Genomic DNA, 24931 nt, shown 5'->3' with positions numbered 1-24931 from the left:
ATAATTTTCGTACTACCAAATATAAAATTTAACTTTTCATGAATAGTAGTATCGATGAATATTTTCAAGCTAAACAAATATGTTTCTACAAAAAAAATCTTTTCGGTGGAACACAATAAAAAAAATAGTAATAATTTATTTGTATGAGAATTAAAAGAGTAAAAATAAAGTATAAATTTTTATTTTTTTTATTTTTTTTTATGTGGATTTCAGTAGAATTAGAAATTAAAATATAGTAACAATTAAAAGATTTTAAAATTAAAATCAATCAATTGATTTAAATATGTAACCGGAATAATTAAAATCAGTTTATATTTACAAACTGTAACCGAATTATAATTATAAGTAATTAAGAAAATAATTGTATTCAAAGCTTAAGAAAACATAATCACCATAAAATAAATTCAAAGTTTAATGTATAAAAAGCTAAATGTAACTTTTTTCTTAGGCATATATTTCATAGGGAATAATAATCGTCTACCTCATAGTAAAATATAAAATAGATAGATAGAGATCTTACTAAGTTGTACATCGAGAAATAAAGTCGAATTATCATGTAAAAATTTTCACATTTCAATTGATAATTATTGAAATTGTACCAATCTAAAATATGATTAATCAAAAAAATTTTGAATTTTTTTTTCATAAGTTTGCTACTTCAGGAGCATATTCAAGAGACATACATAATTGTTCTTTTAATTTTGGTCCAATTTATACTAAGATCAAATAGATCATATGGACTTTAATCATGTTGTAAACAAAAATTAGTTCTTCAGGAACTCAACAACAAATCTCTATTCAGAATGGCTAGAGAAAAACACAATTTTACAATCTTTCATAATATTGGTTAAGAAAATCCATATTCTTTGAGCAATACATCAAAGATGCGCCAAATTAAAGCTTTAGTTTTTCAAGAACTATATCACAAGTGCTCTTCATATAATGATCATAATAATCTTCATAATTTCTTCAAGAAAATTTTATTCTTTGAGCAATCATTCAAAGATGCTTCAATATCAAGGTTTTCCCTTTTTATTCTTTAATTAGTTCTTCGGGAACTAGCTAATATCACATATATTTTCATTAGTTTTGCTAATTTGTCTACTTTTCCTTTTTTTTCTTTCAATTCTAGCGAGAAGCCGAGCTTTTAAAATTAACACGGCCATGACTATTACCTCAACGATGGCCACAATTTTTGTCCATGGTAATCGTGTGTTGCTACATTCACTTATGGGAATGGAGTAACATCAATGGGTTGGACTTCATTCACTTCTGGGAATGATTTTTCATTCATTTATTATTGATATATACTATCATCAAATAATAAAATTAAGCAAATACTTAGATAAGCATAATAAACATAGTCAAATAAAAAAAAATTAATTCCAATTATTTTTTATTAATACTAATGTAATGTAACATACTGAAAATTTATAATGCAAATTAAATAGTAACTTAATAATAATTATAATGTAACTTATGTTATGAATAAGATTAATTAGTAACTTATTGAAAAAATAAAAATAAATTGGCATATAACGTATTGATAAGAAAATTGGCATATGATATACATTTTTTATGTTTTGTACAATATAGAAATAAATAAATAAATCCATTGAAAATTGTAAATTGCCAAAATTTTATAAAAATTGGTAAAACTATCCTTTAGGGATGCATATGTATATTGAATTCTTCTGGAATTCTTAAGAAATAATTTGATTTTTCTTTTAAGTTCTTCAGGAACTATATAATATTGTTATAATGTAAGAATAATCTTTTATGCAATCCTCATAAGAATAATCCATATTCTTCGTTATATTATAATATATCTAATTGTACAATCCTTCAAAGATGTATCCGTAATGAATTCTTCAGGAATTCGTGGGTAATACAAATTGATTTTAAAATTGTTTAAGAACATGTATAACGGATCAAATATATATTCAATCAATTATTTATCCAATCCTTCAGGGATTGATGTTCATTTTACTTATATCTATGAATCTTCAGGATTCATATTTTAAAATTTCATCATATTATGAATCTTCAGGATTCATATTTTAAAATTTATCACACCATGAATCTTCAGGATTCATATTTTAAAATTTCATCATAATATGAATCTTCAGGATTCATATTTTAAAATTTTATCACACTATGAATCTTCAGGATTCATATTTCAAAAATTTCACCACGATACTTTTGGATCGAAGGTTTGTGAATCAATATAAAAAAAACAAGAAGACAAAAAATTATCTGAAAGAATAGAATAAAAAAAAATCATACATAAAATAAAATTGTCACTTCCCTTTGTTGCTATACCTTTCTTGAAAGGGGAGAGACTATCGTGCTGATAACGTGTTATGAACTATTTCTAAAAAATAGCAAGAATATAGAAGGAGAAGAGAAAGAGAGAAGAGAAAGGAATAGACCATTGTTATTATTCTATTCACAAGTATGTATTACATTGTAACAAAAAGGTCCTATTTATAGGACATATTTAGGAGACAAGAAAACCTACATAATAATGGACATTCATTACTATTATTATTCATAACAAAAACCAATTATTTCATTAGATGGTTTTCATGTTTTTATTTCTCTCTTCTCTGGCAAGGCTAACATAGCGCGAGAGACAGCTTAAAGAGTGAGGGAAAAAAAATTCCTCTTCAACTCGTCCTCTTCCTCGTACCATAGAACAAAACACACTGCTCCAACGTTACTGTCTAAAGATGAAAAGAATCATTCGATTTCATCAATTTTCAACATCATCATCATCATCAATCCAATCACACAAAAAAACACAAACATTCCCAAAAATACAATCTCTATATCTACCTATACCTCATCGAACAATTCCACAACCAAAAGGACAAGATTTAGATTTCATTAACGTTTTCCACAGTCACCTAATCCACTCTCAATGGGAAAAACTCACTCCTTTATCAAAAACCTTAACCCCATTCAGAATCCAACACATTCTATTAAAACTCCAAAACGACGACGTTTTATCCCTCAAATTCTTCAATTGGGTTCATACCCATAACCCTAATTCTCACACCCTTCAAACCCATTCATTCCTCCTTCACATTCTCACTAAAAATCGAAACTTTAAAACAGCGCAATCAATATTCAGCAAAATCATCACCACCCATTTAAATAATCTCTTTGAAGCATTGCTTCATTCATACACTCTTTGCAATTCTTCACCACTTGTTTTTGATACCCTTTTCAAGACTTTAGCTCATATGAACAAGCTGAGAAATGCGACTGATACTTTCATTAAAATGAAGGAATATGGTTTCTTTCCAACTATTGAATCTTGTAATGTGTTTCTTAGTTCAATGCTTTACCTTAAAAGACCAGAATTGGTCTTATTGTTTTATAGTCAAATGAAGAATAATTGTATTTCACCTAATGTTTACACTCTTAATATGGTTGTTTCTGCTTATTGTAAGTTAGGTGAATTGAATAAAGCTTCTGAGGTTTTGGAGAAGATGAAGAATATGGGTTTGTGTCCTAATGTTGTTACTTACAATGCTTTGATTTCTGGTTATTGTAATAAGGGTTTACTTGGTTTGGCTTTAAAGGTTAAAAATTTGATGATGGGGAATAATGGGGTGTTTCCTAATGTGATTACTTTTAATACTCTTATTAATGGGTTTTGTAAAGAGGGAAAATTGCATGAAGCTAATAGGGTTTTTAGTGAGATGAAGGTTGCTAATGTGGCTCCTAATGTTGTGACATATAATACTTTGATTAATGGGTTTGGTCAAGTTGGTAATAGTGAAATGGGGATTAGGCTTTTTGAGGAGATGGAGAGGAATAAGGTGAAAGCTGATATTTTGACTTATAATGGATTGATTTTGGGACTTTGTAAAGAAGGGAAGACTAAGAAAGCTGCTTATATGGTTAAGGATCTTGATAAGGAGAATTTGGTACCAAATGCTTCAACTTTTTCTGCTCTTATTGCCGGACAGTGTGTGAGGAACAACTCTGAACGCGCTTTTCTTGTTTATAGAAGCATGGTAAGGAGTGGTTTTAGTCCAAATGAGAATACTTTTCAGATGTTGGTATCGGCTTTCTGTAAGAATGAAGATTTTGATGGAGCTGTGCAAGCTTTGAGGGACATGATGGACAGATTCATGACTCCTGATTCTAGTATTTTATCTGAGGTTTGTAGTGGACTTTGCAGGTGTGGGAGAAAACAGATTGCATTGAAGCTGTGTAGTGAGATGGAAGCTAAGCGTTTATTGCCGCAAGGTTTTGACAGAGAAAAAATATTCATCACTAGTCATGAAAATGAGACAGGCAATTTGACTTATTAGACTTAGTTGGTTGCTTTTTGCTTGCCTATTTGTTGTATGAGTTTTGAAGCTGTCAATTACATGCTTCTTCACTGTAAAGAATGTTCCATTAAATTAACCACGGACATAAATATTTTGAGATTGAGTTGTAAATATTGCACTATATACTTCACCTGTTATTCATTATTATTACTAGTGTGCAAGTATTTATCAAAGTCTGCTATGTGAACCAATAGAGGCAACCACAAATATATCCTAGCCTATAAGACTAAAACAGTAACTGATAATGTATATGCTTATATAATCATGAGAGGGCTCTGCCAATTATCAGTCATCGCCACCAAGATCTCCCCATCTTACATTGTGCCTGGCAGCAAGGTAGTGTGCTCCAACTGGTCCTCTGCTACCATAAGGATAAAGCTCTGGAGCAATCTTCTTGCTTTCAATTTCTTTTAACAAAGGAGTGAATAGTGCCCAAGCTGCATCAAGTTCATCACTTCTGATGAAAAGCCTTCGTTCGCCTTCAATGGCGTCTAAAAGTAACCTTTCATATGCATCTGGTATTTCTCTTGGATACCTTCACAGAAATTGAAATTCATAAATTAACACCCTCATCAAAACAAGTTATTGTATGTTTCTTTTCCAATATCTGACAGAATTATTTGTATGACTATAAGCCAATTTTTCACCAGCAAGAGTTCTGTTCAAGTATAATTATGACGAATAAAATGTCAAAATAACAAAGACAAAAAGATTAACAAGGGTCAAGGTGACTTGTACAGGAAACCTTCACTCCAATATTGCAGGGAAGTGTAACATCTTATGCATATAGTATTTTATAGCATACATTTATTTTATTTAATTCATTACTTCCACTGTAACTGAATTAACATGATTACTGTGTGTGTATTTTAAACAAGATTACCATGTTAACTTTCACGTTTGAATTTAGATTAATTTAGCCAACTCCATGAAGAACATATCTAGAAGACCTTAATACCTTGATCGGTAAAGCAGATTCAGGTCACTTCTATCTAATCGCATTCCAAGACCAGGAACCTTGTTATTGATCTTCAAATATATAGCTTCATCAGGTTGTACACGAAGCACAAGCTCATTTGTAGCTTTATCCAGATCAGTTCCAAAGTTCCGCTTGTACAAGTTACCCGGGACATGTCTGAATTGTACTCTGATTTCTGCACTGATACATTTTTTGTGGAGTTTTTTGTAATCACGATTCCAAAGAATACAAAGCTAATTCAAAAAGTCAGTTTTCCTATAGAAAGATGAAATATTCCATACCGTTTAGTATGAAGAGCCTTGCCAGCTTTCATGAGAAAAGGAACTCCATCCCATCTGGCATTGCCAATAAAAAGAGCCGCTGCAGCAAATGTTGGAGTAAGACTACCCTTTGGAACAGTCGAGTCATCTATATAAGCAGGATATGATTTACCACCCTTGCTGTGGCCCTTATATTGACCAACTACAACATCTTCAAGTAGTATTGGTTTCATTGATCTCAGAACCTTCACCTGAGTTAAAACCACTCTCAACAATCACAGAACATAATGATGATGGCTGAAACCTTTTCTTAAGATTATAACATATTTATGAGGACTAATTGAAAATAACATAATATTTGTAACGTGTACTCTATCTTAAAATTTTGGTTAGACCTAACTCAACCCTACAAGCAAGATAGCTCTAGGGTTGAGGATTGCTAAGAGCTTATAAGGACTACGGTTTTGTTTGGATAACTTAATTAAGTACTTGTAGCATAAACGTTTATCATATAAGTGCTTATGTATAAGTTATTTCTATAACAAAAGATAAAATGAAGTCAAATTGTTTTCATAAGCTATCCTGGAGAGCTCGTGGAAAAAAGCTAAAACCAGCTTAAAGATATGTCATAAGCTATCCTAGAGAGCTCGTCGAAACAGCCTCACAAGTACGTATGCCAGTAGATAAGCTAAAATAAGTAAATCCAAGACTGAACATCTGAAGCATGGACAATTACAGGTGGTCCATCAATATCGGTCGTAACACTGTAGACAGCCAGAAGAGATATACCTTCTCATTTCTGATGTCCTCAGCATCCAAGCTGACAGGTGGTTCCATTGCAAACAGTGCTAGTATTTGCACAAGGTGATTTTGCATTATATCACGAATGATTCCATAATTATCAAAATAACTGAAAAAAGAAAGATAACGTTCTGATTAGTTTGTGAGTTACCATTTCTCTTTAATACCACCAAGAAAGATCTATGACAATATGACTCACCCTCCTCTTCCTTCTGTTCCAAAATCTTCAGAAAATATTAGCTGCACATTACGAATGTAATTCCGGGACCATAGAGGCTCAAAAACAAGATTTGAAAAACGAAGCACCGAGAGATTCTCCACAAGCTCCTTACCTAAGTAATGGTCAATCCTAGATGGTAAAAAAAATTCAGTAATTTCAAACTTTCTTCTTTAGCTTGTTATGCAGAAAACATAAAGGAAAAAAAAAATGAACCTGAATATCTGGTCTTCAGTGAGGTACTGCTTCAAACTTCTTGTTAGCTCACTAGATGATTCAGAATCACGACCAAATGGCTTTTCAACAATAACCCTTGTCCAGCCATTTTTTGAAGAAGCTTTGAGACTAGCACATCTCACCACATCCACAAATATGTTTGGAGGTATTGACAAATAAAACAACCTGTTTGAAGGTCTTCCACCCTAGAAGAGACCATTGTCAAGTGAAACTGTTAGAACTCAGAACCACATCCTTGGTTCAAAAGTAAATAATACAAAAAACGCAAAGAGAGAACACACAATATTTGATCAAGTAACATGGCCAATTATGCCTACGTCTCCAACTGCAGAGTGCTTGGACTACCTTTCTATAAATTCTATTAATCAAGTTTAGGGTTACATAGTACAACTTCTGTTTAAATACTAGGCCCAGTTTAAAAGATTACCCCTGAACCGTACTCAGCCTGCTCGAGCAACATGTCCACTTATCAGTAAACTATGAGTCATACCCAACAAAAACAAAATATGTATCAAGATCAATGCTCAGGCATACACCAGCCATGAGAGAAATGCATTTTTTTTGTTGGTAATAGAAACCTACAGTCAGTTTTGATTTACATATTATCATATGCTCTAGTGCCTTTTTCACCTTATTCTAAGAAATCTACATAGTCCAGCACTTAATGAAAGAATATTAAATCCAGGGACTACTTTGACAAGGCAATTACCGTTTAGTGTTATCTCAGTTTTTTGCATCATTTGTGTCAAATTTGCGAATCAAAAAGCATAAAAATCAGATATTATTTTTTTTCTCAAGCATTACCTCTCTCTCTTTCAGCTTGGAGTCCAAATCTAGGAAGTTGTCCTCAGAATCGTACAGACCGGAATGGTAAAAGCATCTTTTCAAAAATTGATCCATTTTATCTGCACAATTTGCCCTACAATTCAAAAGAACTCATCAGTATATAGGAGAAAAGTAAGACAGAAAGAAGGTTTTACATCATGCTGCCATAATAACATGAAAAATGTGAATTGATACTGTGAGTAATGAATTAAGAAAAGGTGAAAGAATTTTGATATTTATTTTTCGAGAAATGATATTTTGACACACAAATTTAATATCAAATGTCAACACTCAGACATCGATTTTGATGGTTAGCTGAGTTCAAATATGTGCTTAATCATGTTCAGTGGGTGGTTAATGAATCTTACAATTTGATGTGGAAATTGTGTCAAAATAACAACTCTTATTTTTCAAACCTGAAATTTTGTTCCCTCTACAATCATGAATAGTTAATTATATGCCATTTTTAGCAACTTTTGTGCAGATAATTCCATACCAAATAGAATTGCTACTGTAACACTTACCTCTTATCAATTCTGCATGTTAAAGTTTGGCTTATCATGTTCCTTAACTCTTCATCGGTCATTTTAGTCCGAGCATATCCGAACACAATAAAATTCTGCATAAAGATTACAACTATAAATGCTCAAACCTCAAACATTTAAATCATCTATAACATCTCATTTAGTTAATGGAAATTCAGACCTCAGGTAGCCAATCTTCATAAAAAAGAGCAAAGAGTGCTGGAAAAATCTTCTTTTTGGCAAGGTCTCCAGAAGCTCCAACAACAGTTATACTAAGGTTTGATCCTGTGGATTCAGAGTCTGAAAAGGAAAATGAATCTTCAATTTGTTGAGGCTGGCCATCTTCTTTGGCCAACGAACTTCCAGCTAAACCTTCATAAATATTTGAATATAATATATATGACTTTAGCTAAACATTTTTTTTGCTGAAACACTATAACTTAAACCAAATATTGCACTAGTGTTTTTCCAAAAAAATCAAATATTGCTCTAGTAGTTAACATTCATATAAACACTTCTTACAAACAAGTAAATGAGTCAGCAATATATCGGACATGAGGACAGAGACTGATGTAGGAGGATTTCTTCTGTATTTTATTATTTTAGTTAGATTTAGTTTTATTATATTTTAGGTTGATTCCTTATTTTTATATTTCACCTAGGTTAGTTATTTTTATATTTTAGGTAGATTTGTAATTTTTATTTAGCTAGGTTTGTTATTTTTATTTTTACAATCTTTTAGGAGATTTGTTAATTTTAGGGGGGTGTATTGGATTAGGATTTTGACGGACAATTTTAACAAAAAAAGTCTTGAAGATTTTAAAAGATTTTATAGGATTGTATAGATTTTTAGGACTTTTTAAAAGACTTTTTTACAATCAGGATTTTCCAATTTGGATTTTAAAAGACTTTAATGGATTTTATAATACAGATTTTTAAGATTTCAACTGACTTTATGAATTTTTAATATTGAAAAAAACTTTCCATTCTTGGTGAAAAAGAAAAAGAAGTGAATGAAAAAAAAAATTAACGTGAAAAAAACCAGTTGAATGATAATTAACGTGAAAAAACAAGTACATCTCTTCCTTTGATTCGGAGATACAGGGAAAATTTTTTTTTTGAATGGATCATAGATTCATAATATATAAGAAAGAAAAAAAGAAAGAAAGAAAAAAAACAACAACAATAAATTGAAAAAATTAAAATCGATCATAGATTCATAATGTATAAGAAAGAAAACAACAATGAATTGAAAAAATTAAAATCGATGGACAATAATATATATAAACAATATTGAGTACACTTGTATGCATGTCCATTGTCATTCAAAAGAAATCACCATGAAGAAATTTGAAAGAGATTGAACGGGAGTTGATGGTGAAAAGAAAATCATAATATTGATAATGTTCTATTCTGTAGATAGGAAAAAAAAAAGTCTTGAAATATTATAAAAAGTCTCATGGGTTTGGGTGAGATTGTTGGAGGAGTGTTTTGTGTGTATTTTCAACTAAAAAGTCCATCAAAATCCATTGCAAAGAAGAATCCATCAAAATCCATAGACTTTTGAATACCAATAGACATTTTAAAAGTGGTAAGAAATCTCAATTGAATACCAACAGATTTTGTTGCCCTGAAAAAAAAATCTTAATTGTCTTAATTGAATACCACAAGATTTATTTAACTTTTCTAAAAGTCTTGATTGAATACCACAAGATTTTTTTATCATAAAAAAGTCTTTTAAAATCCTATGAAATCCTAATCCAATACACCCCCCTAATTTTTCACTCCTATTTAAGCTAAATTATTGTAGCCTTGAAGGCAGTTTTTTTGATTCAATAAAATTATTCGAGTTTTATCTCAACTTTCGGTGGACTCCGAAACCCTATTTTGACAAGTTTGTGTTTGCGGCTTGTCTTTATCCATTAGGTTTAGCGTTTTGCTAACCTAGCGTTTCCGTTCTGCGTCAGTTGGTATCAGGCAGGTTTCTCCTGTTCTTTTCTAACGTGATCAGATGGGAGATCAACCGGTGACGAAAGCAGAGTTTTACGGTGCCATGACGGCTTTAACCGCGGCCATCACAGCTCTGACAACACAGGTGACAACGTTATCCAACAACAACCGAAACTACAACAGCAATAGAAACAGTAACAACAACAGAAACGGCGACAACAACCGCAACAACCCATCTACTAATGACTCGAGTTCTGAGGATGAGGAAGTTGTGTCCGAAAAGGGAGGTGAAGAGAATCCAACTAGGATAAAAAAAATTGTCTTGTGCAAGTCTGGCGATCCACAACTTGATGTCGACCTACCTGTGGCGGCTCCGTTTAGGCCAGATGTATTTGTGCGAAATCCGGCAACAACCTCACCGCCACTAGAACCTCCGGACACTAGGATGCAGGCGGCGACTTCCATCTCAGCAAAACCTCCGCATCACAACCGTCACATTGAACTCAAGGATTTGCTTATAGATCGGGTTCAATTCGGATTTTACCTTAAATTTTATGGTTTAGGCACTAGCTCAAACATGTTAACTGAGTTGGGTCAAATACCCTTTTGTGATAAATTTCAAATTCTGTGTTCTATCTTTGAGCAATGGAACCCCGGTGGTTATTTGGATGTGTTGACACGAGACAGGTCCTCTCACTTAATTCAATGGGATCCAGGAGGGTGGTCTCTTGTTCATTGGAGGAGTCAACCTGCAAAGGAAGCTCTTTATCAAGACGAGAACTCGGGGTCGAGTTCTTTTGAGGTAGAGGAGTCTGATGTAGGAGGATTTCTTCTGTATTTTATTATTTTAGTTAGATTTAGTTTTATTATATTTTAGGTTGATTCCTTATTTTTATATTTCACCTAGGTTAGTTATTTTTATATTTTAGGTAGATTTGTAATTTTTATTTAGCTAGGTTTGTTATTTTTATTTTTACAATCTTTTAGGAGATTTGTTAATTTTATTTTTCACTCCTATTTAAGCTAAATTATTGTAGCCTTGAAGGCAGTTTTTTTGATTCAATAAAATTATTCGAGTTTTATCTCAACTTTCGGTGGACTCCGAAACCCTATTTTGACAAGTTTGTGTTTGCGGCTTGTCTTTATCCGCGTTTTGCTAACCTAGCGCTTCCGTACTGCGTCAGAGACCAAGAGGTTTAAGGAGCAGATGAACACAGAATGATGTGATCCGATGACAAAACAAGTATGACTAGCTAGTGCTATCTGTGATATTAGCTAGCAACATAACATTGTTAGTTTTTCAGAGAAGGTGAATATGATCTACCATTTAAAGCGGCACAATCAGGAACACAATGTATTAGATATGGATGATTCACAAAGGATCACTCTCCCCTCTACCCCCTTGAGGGCTTTTTAAAGACCTGCTAACAATAATCAAAATAACAACAGAAAAAGCACACCGCTATTAACAAACTGAACAGTCACGTAACAAACTAACCAACTAACTATTGGAATAAGTAAATATTCTTTGTATCTTTTATATTTGGTATATAACTATGTAGGAGCAATAGCCATAATTCTGAGATAATATTGAATAATATCTATACTAACAAGATATTATTCAAAGAGTATATTTATTATATATTTTCTCCGTATTTATTACTAAGAACATTTTCTTCTTATTTACTAATGCAATTTCACCATTTGGGCCTTCATTCCTCAATTGGGTTATATCAATACCCTCTCCTAAAGTCTGAACCGTCGGAATTGGCTTAGAAGTGTAAAGTCTTTTTTCCATGTTGCTTCCCCAGTAACCTTTCTTGTGGAATAGTCGTTGGAAGCAGAATCCTTACCCCCAGATCCCACTGTTGGAAACTTGACGAGCCAACTTTGGATAATCTGAGTCATCCGCACAATTTTCGCCATACTGCATTGTGGTGGCAGCCTACAAATACTGTATTCCACACAATCAATCAAAATCCGAAAGCTTGTCATCATATCAAAATAGACCACAATTTCAGTTTTTCCTTTGAGAGCTTGCTCTTTGTCAATTTCCCAAGATAGGCATTCAGTATTTCCCCGTCCTTCACGATCTGTGAAAACTATGTCCCAGGTGTCTTTTTCAATATCCAAAGCCCATTGTGGGAGGGAAATCAATACATCACTTGAATCATTCCCTCCACATTCATGAAATGCCTAACCAGACCACACATTTCTGTGGGCTCCAAGCCTGACCTTCAACAATAGCCCCCCAACAATCCACAACAACACCATCAAAATTTAAGTACTTTGTATGGATTAGCTCCTGCCTAATGCCTTCAGGATCAATCAACTGGAAAATTTCTTAATAATACCAGCTGGAAGTTTTATGTAAACAGGAACATAAGGTGTGCAGCTGATGTCACTTTCATGCACCCCAAAATGAATATCTTGCATAAGCTGATCAGCCTCCAAGCAGTCAAATGAATTGATGAGGCTTACACTTGCATACTTTCCATTTCTTGAGTCCCTTTCTGCAATTAAAACAGAACCAATAGATGCAGGCAACAAGCATTCATCAATTCTAATTACTGGTGGCTGATTCTCTAGCATTTCCATAACAGAACAAGTTCTCAAAGAACCACCAGATTGTTGACTTTCAACTGACCTATTTCTGGCTCTCTGAATACCCCACGCGGTTTGGGCACCGACAGTTCTGCTGAATCTCTCTCTTCGAGCGATGGGCTCGTCTGAAACGCAAACATCAGTGGCGTTCATGCTCTCAAGTCTTCTCCTATCCACCTTCTCCCCTATTTGTAGTGGTTTCAACATCTCTTCGCTCTCATCGTGCTTTTTGACCCGTTTAAGAAACTCTTCCCACAGCCTCTCATTCACGTTCTTCAGATCTACTGTTATGTGAGCCTCCGCAGATGTGAGATTTTGTGATGCTTTGTTTTCCTTCTCAGATGAAATGTTTCTCCCTCCATCGTCAATCGGAATTTCCTCGCCACCCTCAGTTAGGCTGTTATCCTGATTTATTCTGCTTAACATTGCAATCAGCTTCCCAAAATTTTCTTGTTCCTTCGTCTGTATCTTTTTCAAATTTATATCCATGTTGGTCATTTTATTATAGAGAGCATCTAATCTTGCCTCCATAATTTATGTCGTTTGTCTTCTCCGTAAGCACTGATCCCAAAATAAGAGATAACAATGGATAAATAGTAACATCTTATTGATAATAATAGTATGATAGTAGTAGAGAGTTTCTCTAACTACTCCCAGAGCAAAGCTCAGACACAACTTAGAGTGGAATCCTTATTTACTACAAAAGCAATTTCACCATTTGGGCCGCCCTCATTCTTCAATTGGGTTCTATCAATCGGTTTGTGCACTAAATCCAGCCAAAACCAGAAGCAAGAAGTATGTCATTCCTAAACTGACCATATACCATTGGTGAGAATGGCAAAGGCATTTGAAGAATACATGTTCTCTACAACAAAATCTAATTTCATAAGAATAAAAGAACCCTGAGAAGCCACTAGTCCTATGCCTACTAAAAATCAAGCATCCAAATGTTGTTGAGACCTCTACTACCCCCCTTCGCTATCGCAACAGAAATTTCAACACGATCAAAACATCAACCCCAATTTAAAACCTTAGTCACAAACAAGTTAGTTGTTAATGATAAACTCTAAGATCACCCTCACCACAAAACCAGTTTCACCCCTCCCCTGACAAATTATCAACTAGCATTTACCTAAAAATAATTGCTAGATCAAGTAACACGCTACACACATAACCATTTTAATCCAGATAAAGTTGAGCTTACTTCACAATACAACAACAGAAAAATGAATCATACAAAGAAATATAAGAATGTACATAGAAGACATACACACCATCATGAGAAGAAACAGCATTTAGAGGATGCCCATTTGAGGATCTGAGCTGAAAATGTTTTCTACCCTTCTTTCCATGTTGGTTAATCCAAGAAAAACATAGTGTGGAACATGTTTTTGCAGAGAATTTAGTACATAGTTTTGGTTCATTCCTAGATTCATAGGAAGTAACAATGGTTGAAGAAAAACCTAGTACACTTGCCATGCAACAATTTGTGTCTAAAGAATTCACAGCAAAACTATGAGATGTGAACTTAAGGAGCAAAACAAGGAAACAAGAAAGTAAAAAATCTAAGAACAGAAACAAGTGAATTCAAGTTATGTACAGTTTAGAAATTTGGTTTATATAGTTAATCGTTTGAAATATTAAATGTAAAAAAAAAAAAAAAAGAAATGGATAAATGTTTCAGTGTTATGAATGTGACATCTTACCAAAATTGCCCTTTGAGTTAGTGAAGCGGTCAAATGAAATGAAAACAAATGAGGGGTTGCTTTGTAAAGGCATGACAAAATATCTTGAATGAGAGGCCCTTGTTTTTTCTACTAATTTATTTTCTTGACAGAAGATGCAAAAAAATTAATACTCTTTTTATCATTATAAGAGAAATTTTATTTTTCAGGTTCATTAAAAAATTAAAAAAAAATAATCTTAAAACTAGTGGGAGTAGGTGTGAGTCAGTGTGACTCTAATTTAGCATTCAATGAACATAAGAAGACTAGAAAAAAATATGATATCATACACTTTTCACTCATAGTATGGATATTAAGGTATGTAAACAATAATAAAATAGTAAAAAAATATAACTTTGTTGTATTTTTTTTAGAAAATTATGTTTAAATAACATTTTTCGTTACACAAATAGTGAAAAATGAATTCAATTTAGGATCTATTTGACGAGAGACCGAAAACTAATCTATAACATCTGTTTTATATAGTTCAGTTCATAAGCTAAAAACCTGTTTCATAATAGTTTTTTCATCATAAATTTATAATTTATTTTAATTTAAAATAGGAAAATGCTAAACAGTGCCATCGGGGCACTAGTTAAGCATGTTAAAATAGAAATTTTGTCTCGAAATGCGTGCATTCAATGCCTCAAAAGTATAAAAAGTTGTCTTTTCAATATAAATTTTATTTTTTATTTCCTTTTTAGGTATGCTTAACAAGTGCCTCGGGGACACTGTTTAGCATGACCCTTTAAAATAATATAATTATGTTTTAGAATGCAAAACATCCACTTTTACCCTTTATTATTATTATGTCCTTTTTTTATATTGTTTTTTTATATATTAATATTAAAATCAAAATAAAAAATATCATTGTAAGGTAATCATTGTCAATGTTGTCAGGTAATCATTATCAATGTTTCTTGCTAGTGTTAGCGTTATCGTATCTAAATCTCAATCGTTCAATCAGATTGTGATTCCAGATTATATTGACATCAATATTATCTCAATTATTCAATTATATCGCAATTATTAATTACACTGACATCAACATTATTTTATCTAAATATCAGTCATTCAATCATTTTTTACTTTTGGTTACGAACCAACTTGATTGTCATTGAGTTTCCATCCGACATTTCGAACAAGATTCAAGGACTCGTTAGCAATAAGACAAACCATACCCCACCTACAACTAGGGGTGATCGCGGTGCGGTTTGGTTCGGTTTTGAGCATAAAAGTCATCCTAACCGCGAGATAAAAATGCATGCGGTTCGGTTTGGTTCGGTTGATTTTTAAAAAGTCATCCAAACCAAACCAAACCAAACCAATGCGGTTTGGATCAGTTCGGTTGGTGCGGTTTAAAACATAACGATTGTACCGAACAATTTTAAGCATAAAAATAAAATAAAAAATTGAAGTTCCAAAATAACATTGTAGTACCAACAAAAATTATTTATCCAAAATAACATTATAGTAACTTACAATTTTAAATATATAAAAAAATTGAATTTTCAAAATAACATCACGGTACCAATAAAATTTGTTTATTTAAAATAACATTACAACACCAAAATAAAATTTCAGTACAAAAAATAAAAACAACTTGAAGTTCGATTAATTTGGTCGACTGACTTGGTAATTGGGCATGTATATTGGAATATAAATATATTTTCTTTTACGATATTGGAATATAAATATATAATAGTAACTTAATGCGGTTTTTGCGGTTATCCGCGGTTTTTGCGGTTTTTGCGGTTTGCGGTTTTGCGGTTTGCGGTTCAGTAAGAAAGTCATCCAAATACATCCAAACCAAATGCGGTTTTTGCGATTTTCGGTTTGGTTTGGTTCGATTTGCGGTTTTACTTTTGGATTGGTTCGGATACGATCACCCCTACCTACAACAATAAAAACATCAATTCTGGTAAGCTAAAACACTTCAACATCTATGGTAATCAATAACTAAACTACCTTTATTATCTTTGGTTAATCAAGTTTTGAGGGGTTAACCTCTCCCAACAAATGTTTCTCCATACGCACCGGCCGGGGATCGAACCCGGGACCAAATGGTTAAGGGACTCAAGTATCTACCACTTGTGTTACACTATGTTGGTAAATTGTTAGTTCACGTTGATGCTCGATCAATTTTAAAATGAGGGATTAGATCTAAATTATGATAAAATTGATCTCTTCAAGTGCGGAATTGAATAGATCTCCATATACTTACGAGGTACAAGCAAACATTTCACCAAGTAACCTATTAAAGGAATTGTCCTAGTCCGTAAGACCTAGCCCAACCGAGACCTTGCAATTATGAGAGCATTACAACCGAGACCTCGCATTATGAGAGCATTATATGTGAGTTTCGCTTACCATTTCGTCTATGGACCTAAATTTACAACCTCAAACAGACCAACCATCAAAATGTGAACCATGAAGGAATTGTGAACGGAAGCTTTTGCTTCAGATAAAAGCAGAAACTTATATTTATATTTGATGATGTTTCCCTCAACTATGAACTTGTGTAATTTTCCAAAAGTTATTTTACTAGCAAATTATCGTCAATGCAATTGCATTTGTTAAGAATGATCCCGTTCATGATTCATTGATTCAGAATTATTCCTTAAGATAATGATTCATTGATTCAGAATTATTGCTTATGCATACTTCTCATTAGTTTCATGTTAGATAACCATTGACAAAACAAATTCATTTGAATATTAACCTTCATCATTTCGGGTCTTCGAACTTTTAAAGCAATGTTACAGTCACTGATAAGTACATTATTACACGAATCCAATATATCAAAAAGAAAATGGTGTCAAATGTCAATGCATAAACAAACAAACAAAAATAAGAGTTCAACAACAGATTCTGTATGTTCAAAATAATTGAATAAAAGACATCATTGTTTCATGAGGTAGTGCACTGCAGATAACAGAAAAACAGAGTATTAAAGATATCACAACAAATATTCAACCACGTACAACACATTCTCATCGATATAAACGATCCAGCACAGATAAGAAATACTTCCTTCAATATCGAATAACAGATCAGTCAATGTACATCATTGCAACTGCTAAATATCAAGCATACGTTTGAATGTCAAACCATGTTACCCCATGAAAAAACAGGATTCACTCACTAATTCCTGTATTTGAGAGTTCTTCAATGTTCATCAGTCTTTTTTATTACTATCATCAACAAACCTAATACTCCTTCTCTGTATGATAATTGTTCACGAAGTTTCTTGCAGCCTATACATTGTGATTTCCTGCTGCTTGAAATATCGCCTGTCCTCTTCATCAACCAACACAAGATTCAAAAAGTACTTCACACTGAATTTGTTATTAATGTTGTGATGAGTCGGCGTCAGCTCGTAAGGACTAAGGAACAGTCTGATTGGTATTGACTCGCCTGTAAGAGCAACCAAGCATTAGTCAGTGCATTTATAGGCAATAGGCATATATGAAATAGTTTTTACTACAGGGTTAAGCAGAAAAATTCTGTGATAGATGGGTTATGCTAATTGCAAGACTATATAAGCAGAACATATTTTTTTATTGTTGATCCATGTCCTAAATTTTTTCGACAAAAGTTTAGTTAATGTTAGCCTAAATTACCTTTTTTATCTATGCTTGGGAGCAACTATATAATGTTAGACTAATATTAGTCGTATTTACTTATATTAATTTTTTTTTTTCATTTAGTTAAAATCAGCATCTTTGGCAGATCACTTTAGCCTTTACCTTATTTAGTTTTTTTATTCATCCGATTTAAAGATTAACCTACCTCTTACAGGAGCACCATCCATCAACTCAAATTTAGCCAGTGTTTCTGTCTCCACATGGGTGTTGGTCCCTGATCCTGTTGACTCTCTGCGTCTTATCTCAAGATCCATATTTTTTATCTTGATTCTAACAAGTAAAAAGTATATCTTGCCAATGATAACATCTTTCAAATGATACCTGAAAAGTAGAAATTCCGGATAAGTATTTACAACTCTCTTGTCCTTTTCACCTATAAATTTATAAAATATAAATAAGTTGGTGAGAAGAATGTTCTCTTCAAATATAAGGCATGTACACCATTAGAGTTTGACAAAAATATCTTCGGTGCACATACATGCCTAATTATCTTAGGATTGTTACTTGGTTATAGTAAACCAAGTTAAACGTAATATGTAAGTCGGAGTAAGAAAACACGCCAATATAACCAAACAAGATAAAGCAACAAGTAAATTTCATATTTCAAGCTGTAAGCAGAAATACCATAGGATACAAGTTGGTAGTAATAAAACAGTAAAAGACAAAAAGTAGACAAAACTCCAGCCAAATGGGCCAATCAAAATATTCAACTTACTTGCTTTTGTTGTACTCAAATTCAATATGCAGACAATCTTCTATTCCAACTTCCATCTGTGCAAGGTATAACACACTGCTAAATATATAATGAGGAAGTAAAAACGGCTAATAATAAAGTTATGAGGAAAAGCACAAGGAAAAAACTACATGTGCCTACAGATACTTCATCAATGAGTAATTGACAGGAAATGGTTGATATGATAACATAACTTTACTTTTTCATTACTCCAGGGCCGTTATTGTGTTTAATTGATGGAAATGAGCATGTATCATTTACACTATCAAGGCTCATATTATGATAATAATGAATTTTCGCTAGAAAGCATAGAAATTCAATTAGATGTTACTGAGCTCACCTTGATGCTGTTATTAATCGGTGGAAGTGGAGAATAGTTGCGAACCTGACCAGCGATGATAAAAATACAAATTATACCCAAGTGATGAAATAGAATAAAAAGACCTTATCAATGTAATTAACATATACAAATATATGCAAGTATTTTTTTGGGTGTGGGGAAAATATAAGATTATCAATTGGAAAAATATTATAGGTGTGACATGACCATGTACAGTTTTTTTGGGTATGGGGCACAATTAAAAGTATTCTCCAATCTTCACAGCTACATCCAACATAACATTATCCCCAAAATGCAGTAATTTGATAAAATAACATTCAACTTGATATTTTGTCAAAAAAAAAAACATTCAACTTGATATCTCACCATAAATCACAAATTTTATTCAACCGATAGAGAACATACCACAAAATCCTGGTACTCAACTATGCTTCCTGCATAACCACGACTAATGGTCACTTTCAAGACATACCTGGAAATTGCAAATGGATATAAAAACATCACATTATATCATATTCCAGAAAGACTACAAAAAGCACATGAAGAAAACTTTAACCAAGGCCCATGCATCTTCCAATATATGATACCTAAGCCTCACATTCACCCCATTGTATGTCTCATATGGCATTTCAACAGTAGAGAACTCAAATGGATATGTTTTCCTTTCATAGATTTCTCCGGGAACATCTAGCTCTCGTACTGCAAAAGAAAATGCAGTTCTCAACTGTAAGTAACTCAGCATTAAATGAAAAGCTAAATGCAGATGAGTAGAACATGGAAGTGACAGAATACTCAATTACCGAGGGAAGTAAAGTCGTAGAAGTTCCCTCTGTCAAAATACATCTCTGCACAGTGAACCCAAAATCAAAATGCACTTTATATCAGTAGTTGGTAATAAAGTAAAAAGAAATTCAAAGCAAAACTGGAATAACAACTGCATATATAATACAAGTGATGAATGGAAAATCTATTTCCTTTCCTGGTCATTACCAAAGAATATCTTTTAGATACAGATCATCTAGGAGGAGACCGGGGGGGGGGGGGGGGGGTATTGAAAGAAAACAAATTCTCATATTGTTTTGACAAAAGTGAAATTGAAGCCTCACAGTTGGGCAGCCCATCTTTCCCCCATATATATATAAGAATATAAGTAATTCACAATGAACTGTAACATGTCAACTTCAAAGCTATAAGAATTAGGACTGCAACCTTTCAGTATAATTATTCAATGATGTACAGAAATGGATCATTTTATGCTTTATCCCGAGTCAAATGAATTAACTAATGAAAATAATGAATACAAAGTTTGAAGCAGCATACACACTAAATGCAAAGAAACAAAACAAATTCAAAAGCGGAAGGATTACTCAAGTACAAACCTATCTGTCCAAGGAGCTCAACTTTTATCCCATTGTGATCAATCTTCTTCCCTTGCATTGGTTCTACTGTGATCTAAACATGGCAGCAAATACAAAAATAGTCAACACAATAAGCCTCATCAGACAATATATCAAAAGTGATTGCAACAATAACATCATGAGTTTAAGATAAATTTAATGAAATAATATACCTTTCCAGCAATGTTTTCTTGACTATGGAAAAGTGGGACTGTAACTGTTTGTCCATTTTCTTTTTTAAATGGAACCTTAAAAAAGACAAAAAGAATGTCAACCAAAATGATCTACATTGCACTAAAATTATAGCTAGTGAAAGATTCAAAATCATTAACAGTGCAAAAATAAATCTCAAACTATGTTAAAATTTCGCTACTTGCAAAGAAAAAGTGAGGACAATATGAAATAAGAAATTCTGAACATGTTTAAGAAAAGAAGATAGTCAGCAATACAATAGTCAGAATTTTCTAAGGTACAACCAATCTCTATATGCAATGAATTCTATTGCTATGCGGAAAGCAGAACATTAGTAATATTCTATTTTCAACACTTCCCCTCACTCTGGACAGCGGAGAGCCGGAGACCAACAATTATCTAGCTTGTTATGGATATAAGAAATCCTTGGTTCCCGAAGACCTTTGGTGAGCAAATCTATCAACTGAACATTTGAGTTGACGGGATGTGACAAATTAAGAAGAAATCTTCTCACAAATAAAATAGCAATCAATCTCTATGAGCTTAATTTGTTCATGGAAGTTTGATTGGATGCAATGTATTTCAGTAGTTGCCTAATTATCACAAATTGTCTCAATAGGTCCAATCTAACAAAATTTATACTCTTCAATGAGTAGTTTCTCAGAAATTGAGTGCACATGAAGTTAAGAGTCATAGCTCAACATTTTGCTACAAACATCAGTAAAATGAAATTGAAATAAATAGTCAATCAGTTCCTCCATGATAGGAATGTTGGGATTGATAAAAACTTGATGTCGGGTATTTTCAAAATCCTTATTTACACTATGAAGAACAAAAATCAGGTACATTTGATATATCTTATCTATCACCTTTTGAGGTCACTATTGGTCAGAATTGTCCACATTTGTTGAATAATTGACCGAGCTTTGTTTAAATAGGAAATTAAATCATGATCTTCCATTTGAAGAGTTGCCAAATTATGAAAAAATCATAGAGATGCTGAATGTCATTAGCATAAACACTCTTAACCTTATCTCAAATCTTATAACAAGAAATATAGGAATGAAAGTGAACTAGAAGTGACGGGTCAATTGATTAAGGATGCATATTGATAGTCAGTATTTTTCCATTCATCCTTAATGAATTGTCGACTCTTTCAACTTGAGTTGCCAAATGATCATAAATTCCCTGACCAAGAAACCAAACTTTGACAGCAAAGCACCAGCCCAAGTAATTTTTGCCATTAAATTTTTCAAAGGTAATAGATAGAGTTCTTGAAAAGGCAAATGAAAGGGGACTTCTCTGATTTTAAATTCTATTCTGATAGTTCAAATTATTCCATGGGGTAGAAATGAAGGCTGAAACGGTAAACTTTAAAGAGCAAACTGCAGTGGGAGTCTAGGCACTTAGAATGATTGTTCAAACTAGGAAGAAAATGATATATGAGAATGAGACCAAATATAGGCACAGGCACAGCAGATACTGACGAGTATTATAGTAGGAGCAATGAGATCTGACAATGGGAGGGCAGTGTGTGGCTTTCAAAAGCAGGTTGAGACAGTAAACAGTTGTGACACGTGGAGACACATGAGAAGGTTTCTAGACACAACTTTGGGAAACAGCCTGGCGAAGGAGAAGCACACTTGATAGGGCTTTTCGGACAAAAAACTTGTCGGCAGCAGACAGTGACCGTAAAAATAGCTTATGGCAGCTGGAGAGATAGCAAAATTCAGAGCTAAATTTAGCAAAGACTGTATTATGCAATGAACAGATCAAACAAGAGTAGAATCAAACCCACTTTGAGTCTAATAACAACTAGAGAGGAAAAATGAACCAATTGCTTGAGTAAAGAGTCAAGCCGATATTAATATATACAAAATGAGTGCAATTTACGGAAAGAAAAATTATAACAATCATAATTTCCCAAAGATAAAATAATCTCAATACGTAATGAACTATACAATATATAATATAATATGAATTCTAATTCTTTCTACTTGAAAAGTGTAACATTAATTAAATTCCATTTCCGACACTCTTCGTTAACTCTTCATCAACCACAGTATGATATACCAAAATTTCATGATTGAAATGAAAATAAACAGTAGCTCACCTGCTTTCGGTTTTTTCCATCGTTAAACGTAATCAAGACATTACATGCAGGCTTGAAAGCTCCAAGAAGATAATTCTATTGGTTCCCAAAACCAAGTGTAAAGGATCCCACCCACCACCAAATCAAGTGAATCAAGGTTAGAATTGATGAACACTAAACATCAAGTACAAAATCAAAACACAAAAACCCAATTAAACAAAACTCACCATACTGTTCACAATTCAATCTTCAACTATCTACCTGTTAAAAAACACAAATTTCCAATCATAAATTGCATTGACACAAAATCAAGATCTTCAACCCTCAAAATACACAAATCAAGATCATTGGGTCTCTAATATGACACTCAAAATCAATTTTTTCCTAAACTATGAAAAGATCGTAGTTATCCCCTCCAAAACCCTAAAAAACAAAATCAAAACGAAATTGAAGAAATACCTGTAGCGTGCGATCACGCGGATAAGTTTTGAGAATGCAAATCAATGAAAGGAAAGAGTAGAGGAATTGAAGAAAAGCATGATTTGAAGTGAATCAATAGCTGAGTTAACCCTAACAGTAAACACGTCGGAGGAAGATGGAGTTGCGGTGGCTTCTTCTCTTTCTCCTGAATTTCCAATGTTTAAACGCCTTGTCGTTTTTAACTCAGTGTGAAAATGTGAATGCTTTTCTTTTTTCTTTTCCAAATTGAAAGAAAGTTATTTTTTTTTTAAACTATAGTCCTAATTAATCTCTAAATATCATTTTCTCAACAATTTAGAGTTATAGCTTATTTTAGAAAAAAATCACTTTTTTTATAATAATAATTACTTTTAATTATTTTGTTATAGATTTTTAAAATAATCAAAAGCTAAAAATAATCAGAAAACAGTTAAAAATGAGAAGCTACTATGAGTAGCTTATAAAATAATAGATTTTTTTTAGAGGAGAGAGAAAAGAAATGTTAAAATAAGAAAGTTATTTGTAATTAAAAAAAATCACTTTTATAAGTTGTATCCAAACAAACTAAAGATTATTTTATTTAAAAAAAAATAATTTTTATTATAATAAACAAACACAAAGTAAATTCAACTTTTCTAAAAATCTCTAAAAATTAATCTCTAAATTATTTTACATCAAAATCACTATTTTTTTAATTTGTAACAAACGGACCCTTGATAATAAATTACCATTAAAATTAATTATAAAATAAACTAGTATTAAAATTAAGAGTTAAATTTTTTTAGTTTCTATAAATTATTAAAATTTGTTTTTAATTCCTATATAAAAAAATATATATATTTTGGTCACTACAAATTTTTTATGCATGCAATTGCTGCCATGTTTCAAAATTAGAAAATTTGTATAATTATGCTTAAATTTTTGAATATTTTTTCTCAGACATATTTATAATTAAGTATTTTTTATCTAACTGTTTAATCTCTAAAATATCAAAATCAACTAAAAATTCTTAAATTGTTTTCACATCTAACTATTCAAGGTTTGTTTAAATTGACTTAGTTTTTTTTTTTTTTTACTTTCACTACTAGTTTAATCTGATTCGGAGATCAATTTTGGCATCAATTTGTTCCAGCCTCCTCCAATTGTAGTTGTAGCGGATCGAACTTTAGTCATCCCTACCAAGTTCAGCGTCAATCACTACTGAATCGTGTCACTCAATGACCTTTTATTTGATGTCAAATTTTTAATTATATATAACTCCTAATTTTCTTAAGCATCTTTAAATTTGATTTTTCATCTTTAAAAACCTCACAATTAAATTGAGGTATTTTCAAGTTTAAGGATGACTAGTGTCTTTGTTATCTCCTTTTGTCTTTTGAAATCATGATACAAAGTCGGTGTGAATACTAGTGTCCTTATTATGAATTAGGATTCTCTCAATTTCTAATTATTTCTATTTCTTCCATTAATATATAGTTTTTTGGAATATAAATGCAAAAATATGACATTAAGTGGGTCCAAATATCTTTTATACACCTCAAAACATTTAAAAACTTTTGTAATGGAAGAAATGGAAAGATTAGGAAATGGAGAGGATCTCA

At 32.4% G+C, this 24931-nt stretch overlaps 3 protein-coding genes across 3 annotated transcripts; 1 reads left to right on the top strand and 2 right to left on the bottom strand.

Moving 5' to 3' along the window:
- Nucleotides 1–2631: 2631 nt before the first annotated feature.
- LOC123883903 (pentatricopeptide repeat-containing protein At4g26680, mitochondrial) lies at nt 2632–4331 on the top strand. Its single transcript, XM_045932859.1, has one exon. It carries the CDS (start codon nt 2733–2735, stop codon nt 4326–4328), a length of 1596 nt encoding a protein of 531 aa, XP_045788815.1. The 5' UTR covers nt 2632–2732; the 3' UTR covers nt 4329–4331.
- A 90-nt stretch (nt 4332–4421) lies between these two features.
- LOC123883902 (glucose-6-phosphate 1-dehydrogenase, chloroplastic-like) lies at nt 4422–14478 on the bottom strand. The gene is made up of 10 exons (XM_045932858.1): nt 14021–14478; nt 8374–8564; nt 8193–8287; nt 7648–7762; nt 6823–7028; nt 6589–6738; nt 6378–6498; nt 5610–5839; nt 5308–5508; nt 4422–4884 (listed from the first exon to the last, which is right to left on the bottom strand). Exons 1-10 carry the CDS (start codon nt 14223–14225, stop codon nt 4635–4637), a joined length of 1764 nt encoding a protein of 587 aa, XP_045788814.1. The 5' UTR covers nt 14226–14478; the 3' UTR covers nt 4422–4634.
- A 2861-nt stretch (nt 14479–17339) lies between these two features.
- LOC123883914 (vacuolar protein sorting-associated protein 26A) lies at nt 17340–23594 on the bottom strand. The gene is made up of 12 exons (XM_045932872.1): nt 23331–23594; nt 23099–23132; nt 22893–22967; nt 20761–20835; nt 20570–20642; nt 19991–20035; nt 19778–19889; nt 19596–19662; nt 19191–19235; nt 18833–18888; nt 18263–18438; nt 17340–17887 (listed from the first exon to the last, which is right to left on the bottom strand). Exons 2-12 carry the CDS (start codon nt 23099–23101, stop codon nt 17709–17711), a joined length of 906 nt encoding a protein of 301 aa, XP_045788828.1. The 5' UTR covers nt 23102–23132; nt 23331–23594; the 3' UTR covers nt 17340–17708.
- Nucleotides 23595–24931: the final 1337 nt, after the last annotated feature.

Source organism: Trifolium pratense, linkage group LG5 (assembly GCF_020283565.1).
Source record: "Trifolium pratense cultivar HEN17-A07 linkage group LG5, ARS_RC_1.1, whole genome shotgun sequence".
NCBI classification, from domain to species: domain Eukaryota; kingdom Viridiplantae; phylum Streptophyta; class Magnoliopsida; order Fabales; family Fabaceae; genus Trifolium; species Trifolium pratense.
The sequence above is the reverse complement of the archived record's forward strand: the minus strand, read 5'-3'. Positions and strand labels throughout refer to the sequence as shown.

Excerpts from the sequence above, each read along its gene's own strand:
- LOC123883902 (XM_045932858.1), bottom strand. The coding sequence starts at position 14,225 with ATGGCAAGTGTACTAGGTTTTTCTTCAACCATTGTTACTTCCTATGAA. Across the intron at positions 7,763-8,192 it reads ACATGCAGAATTGATAAGAG|GGCAAATTGTGCAGATAAAA; the intron begins GTAAGTGTTACA and ends TTTGAATTGTAG. Across the intron at positions 7,029-7,647 it reads CCAAGCTGAAAGAGAGAGAG|GGTGGAAGACCTTCAAACAG; the intron begins GTAATGCTTGAG and ends GGTCTCTTCTAG.
- LOC123883903 (XM_045932859.1), top strand. The coding sequence starts at position 2,733 with ATGAAAAGAATCATTCGATTTCATCAATTTTCAACATCATCATCATCA.
- LOC123883914 (XM_045932872.1), bottom strand. Across the intron at positions 19,890-19,990 it reads CTACGACTTTACTTCCCTCG|TACGAGAGCTAGATGTTCCC; the intron begins GTAATTGAGTAT and ends TTTCTTTTGCAG. Across the intron at positions 17,888-18,262 it reads GGATGGTGCTCCTGTAAGAG|GCGAGTCAATACCAATCAGA; the intron begins GTAGGTTAATCT and ends TTGCTCTTACAG.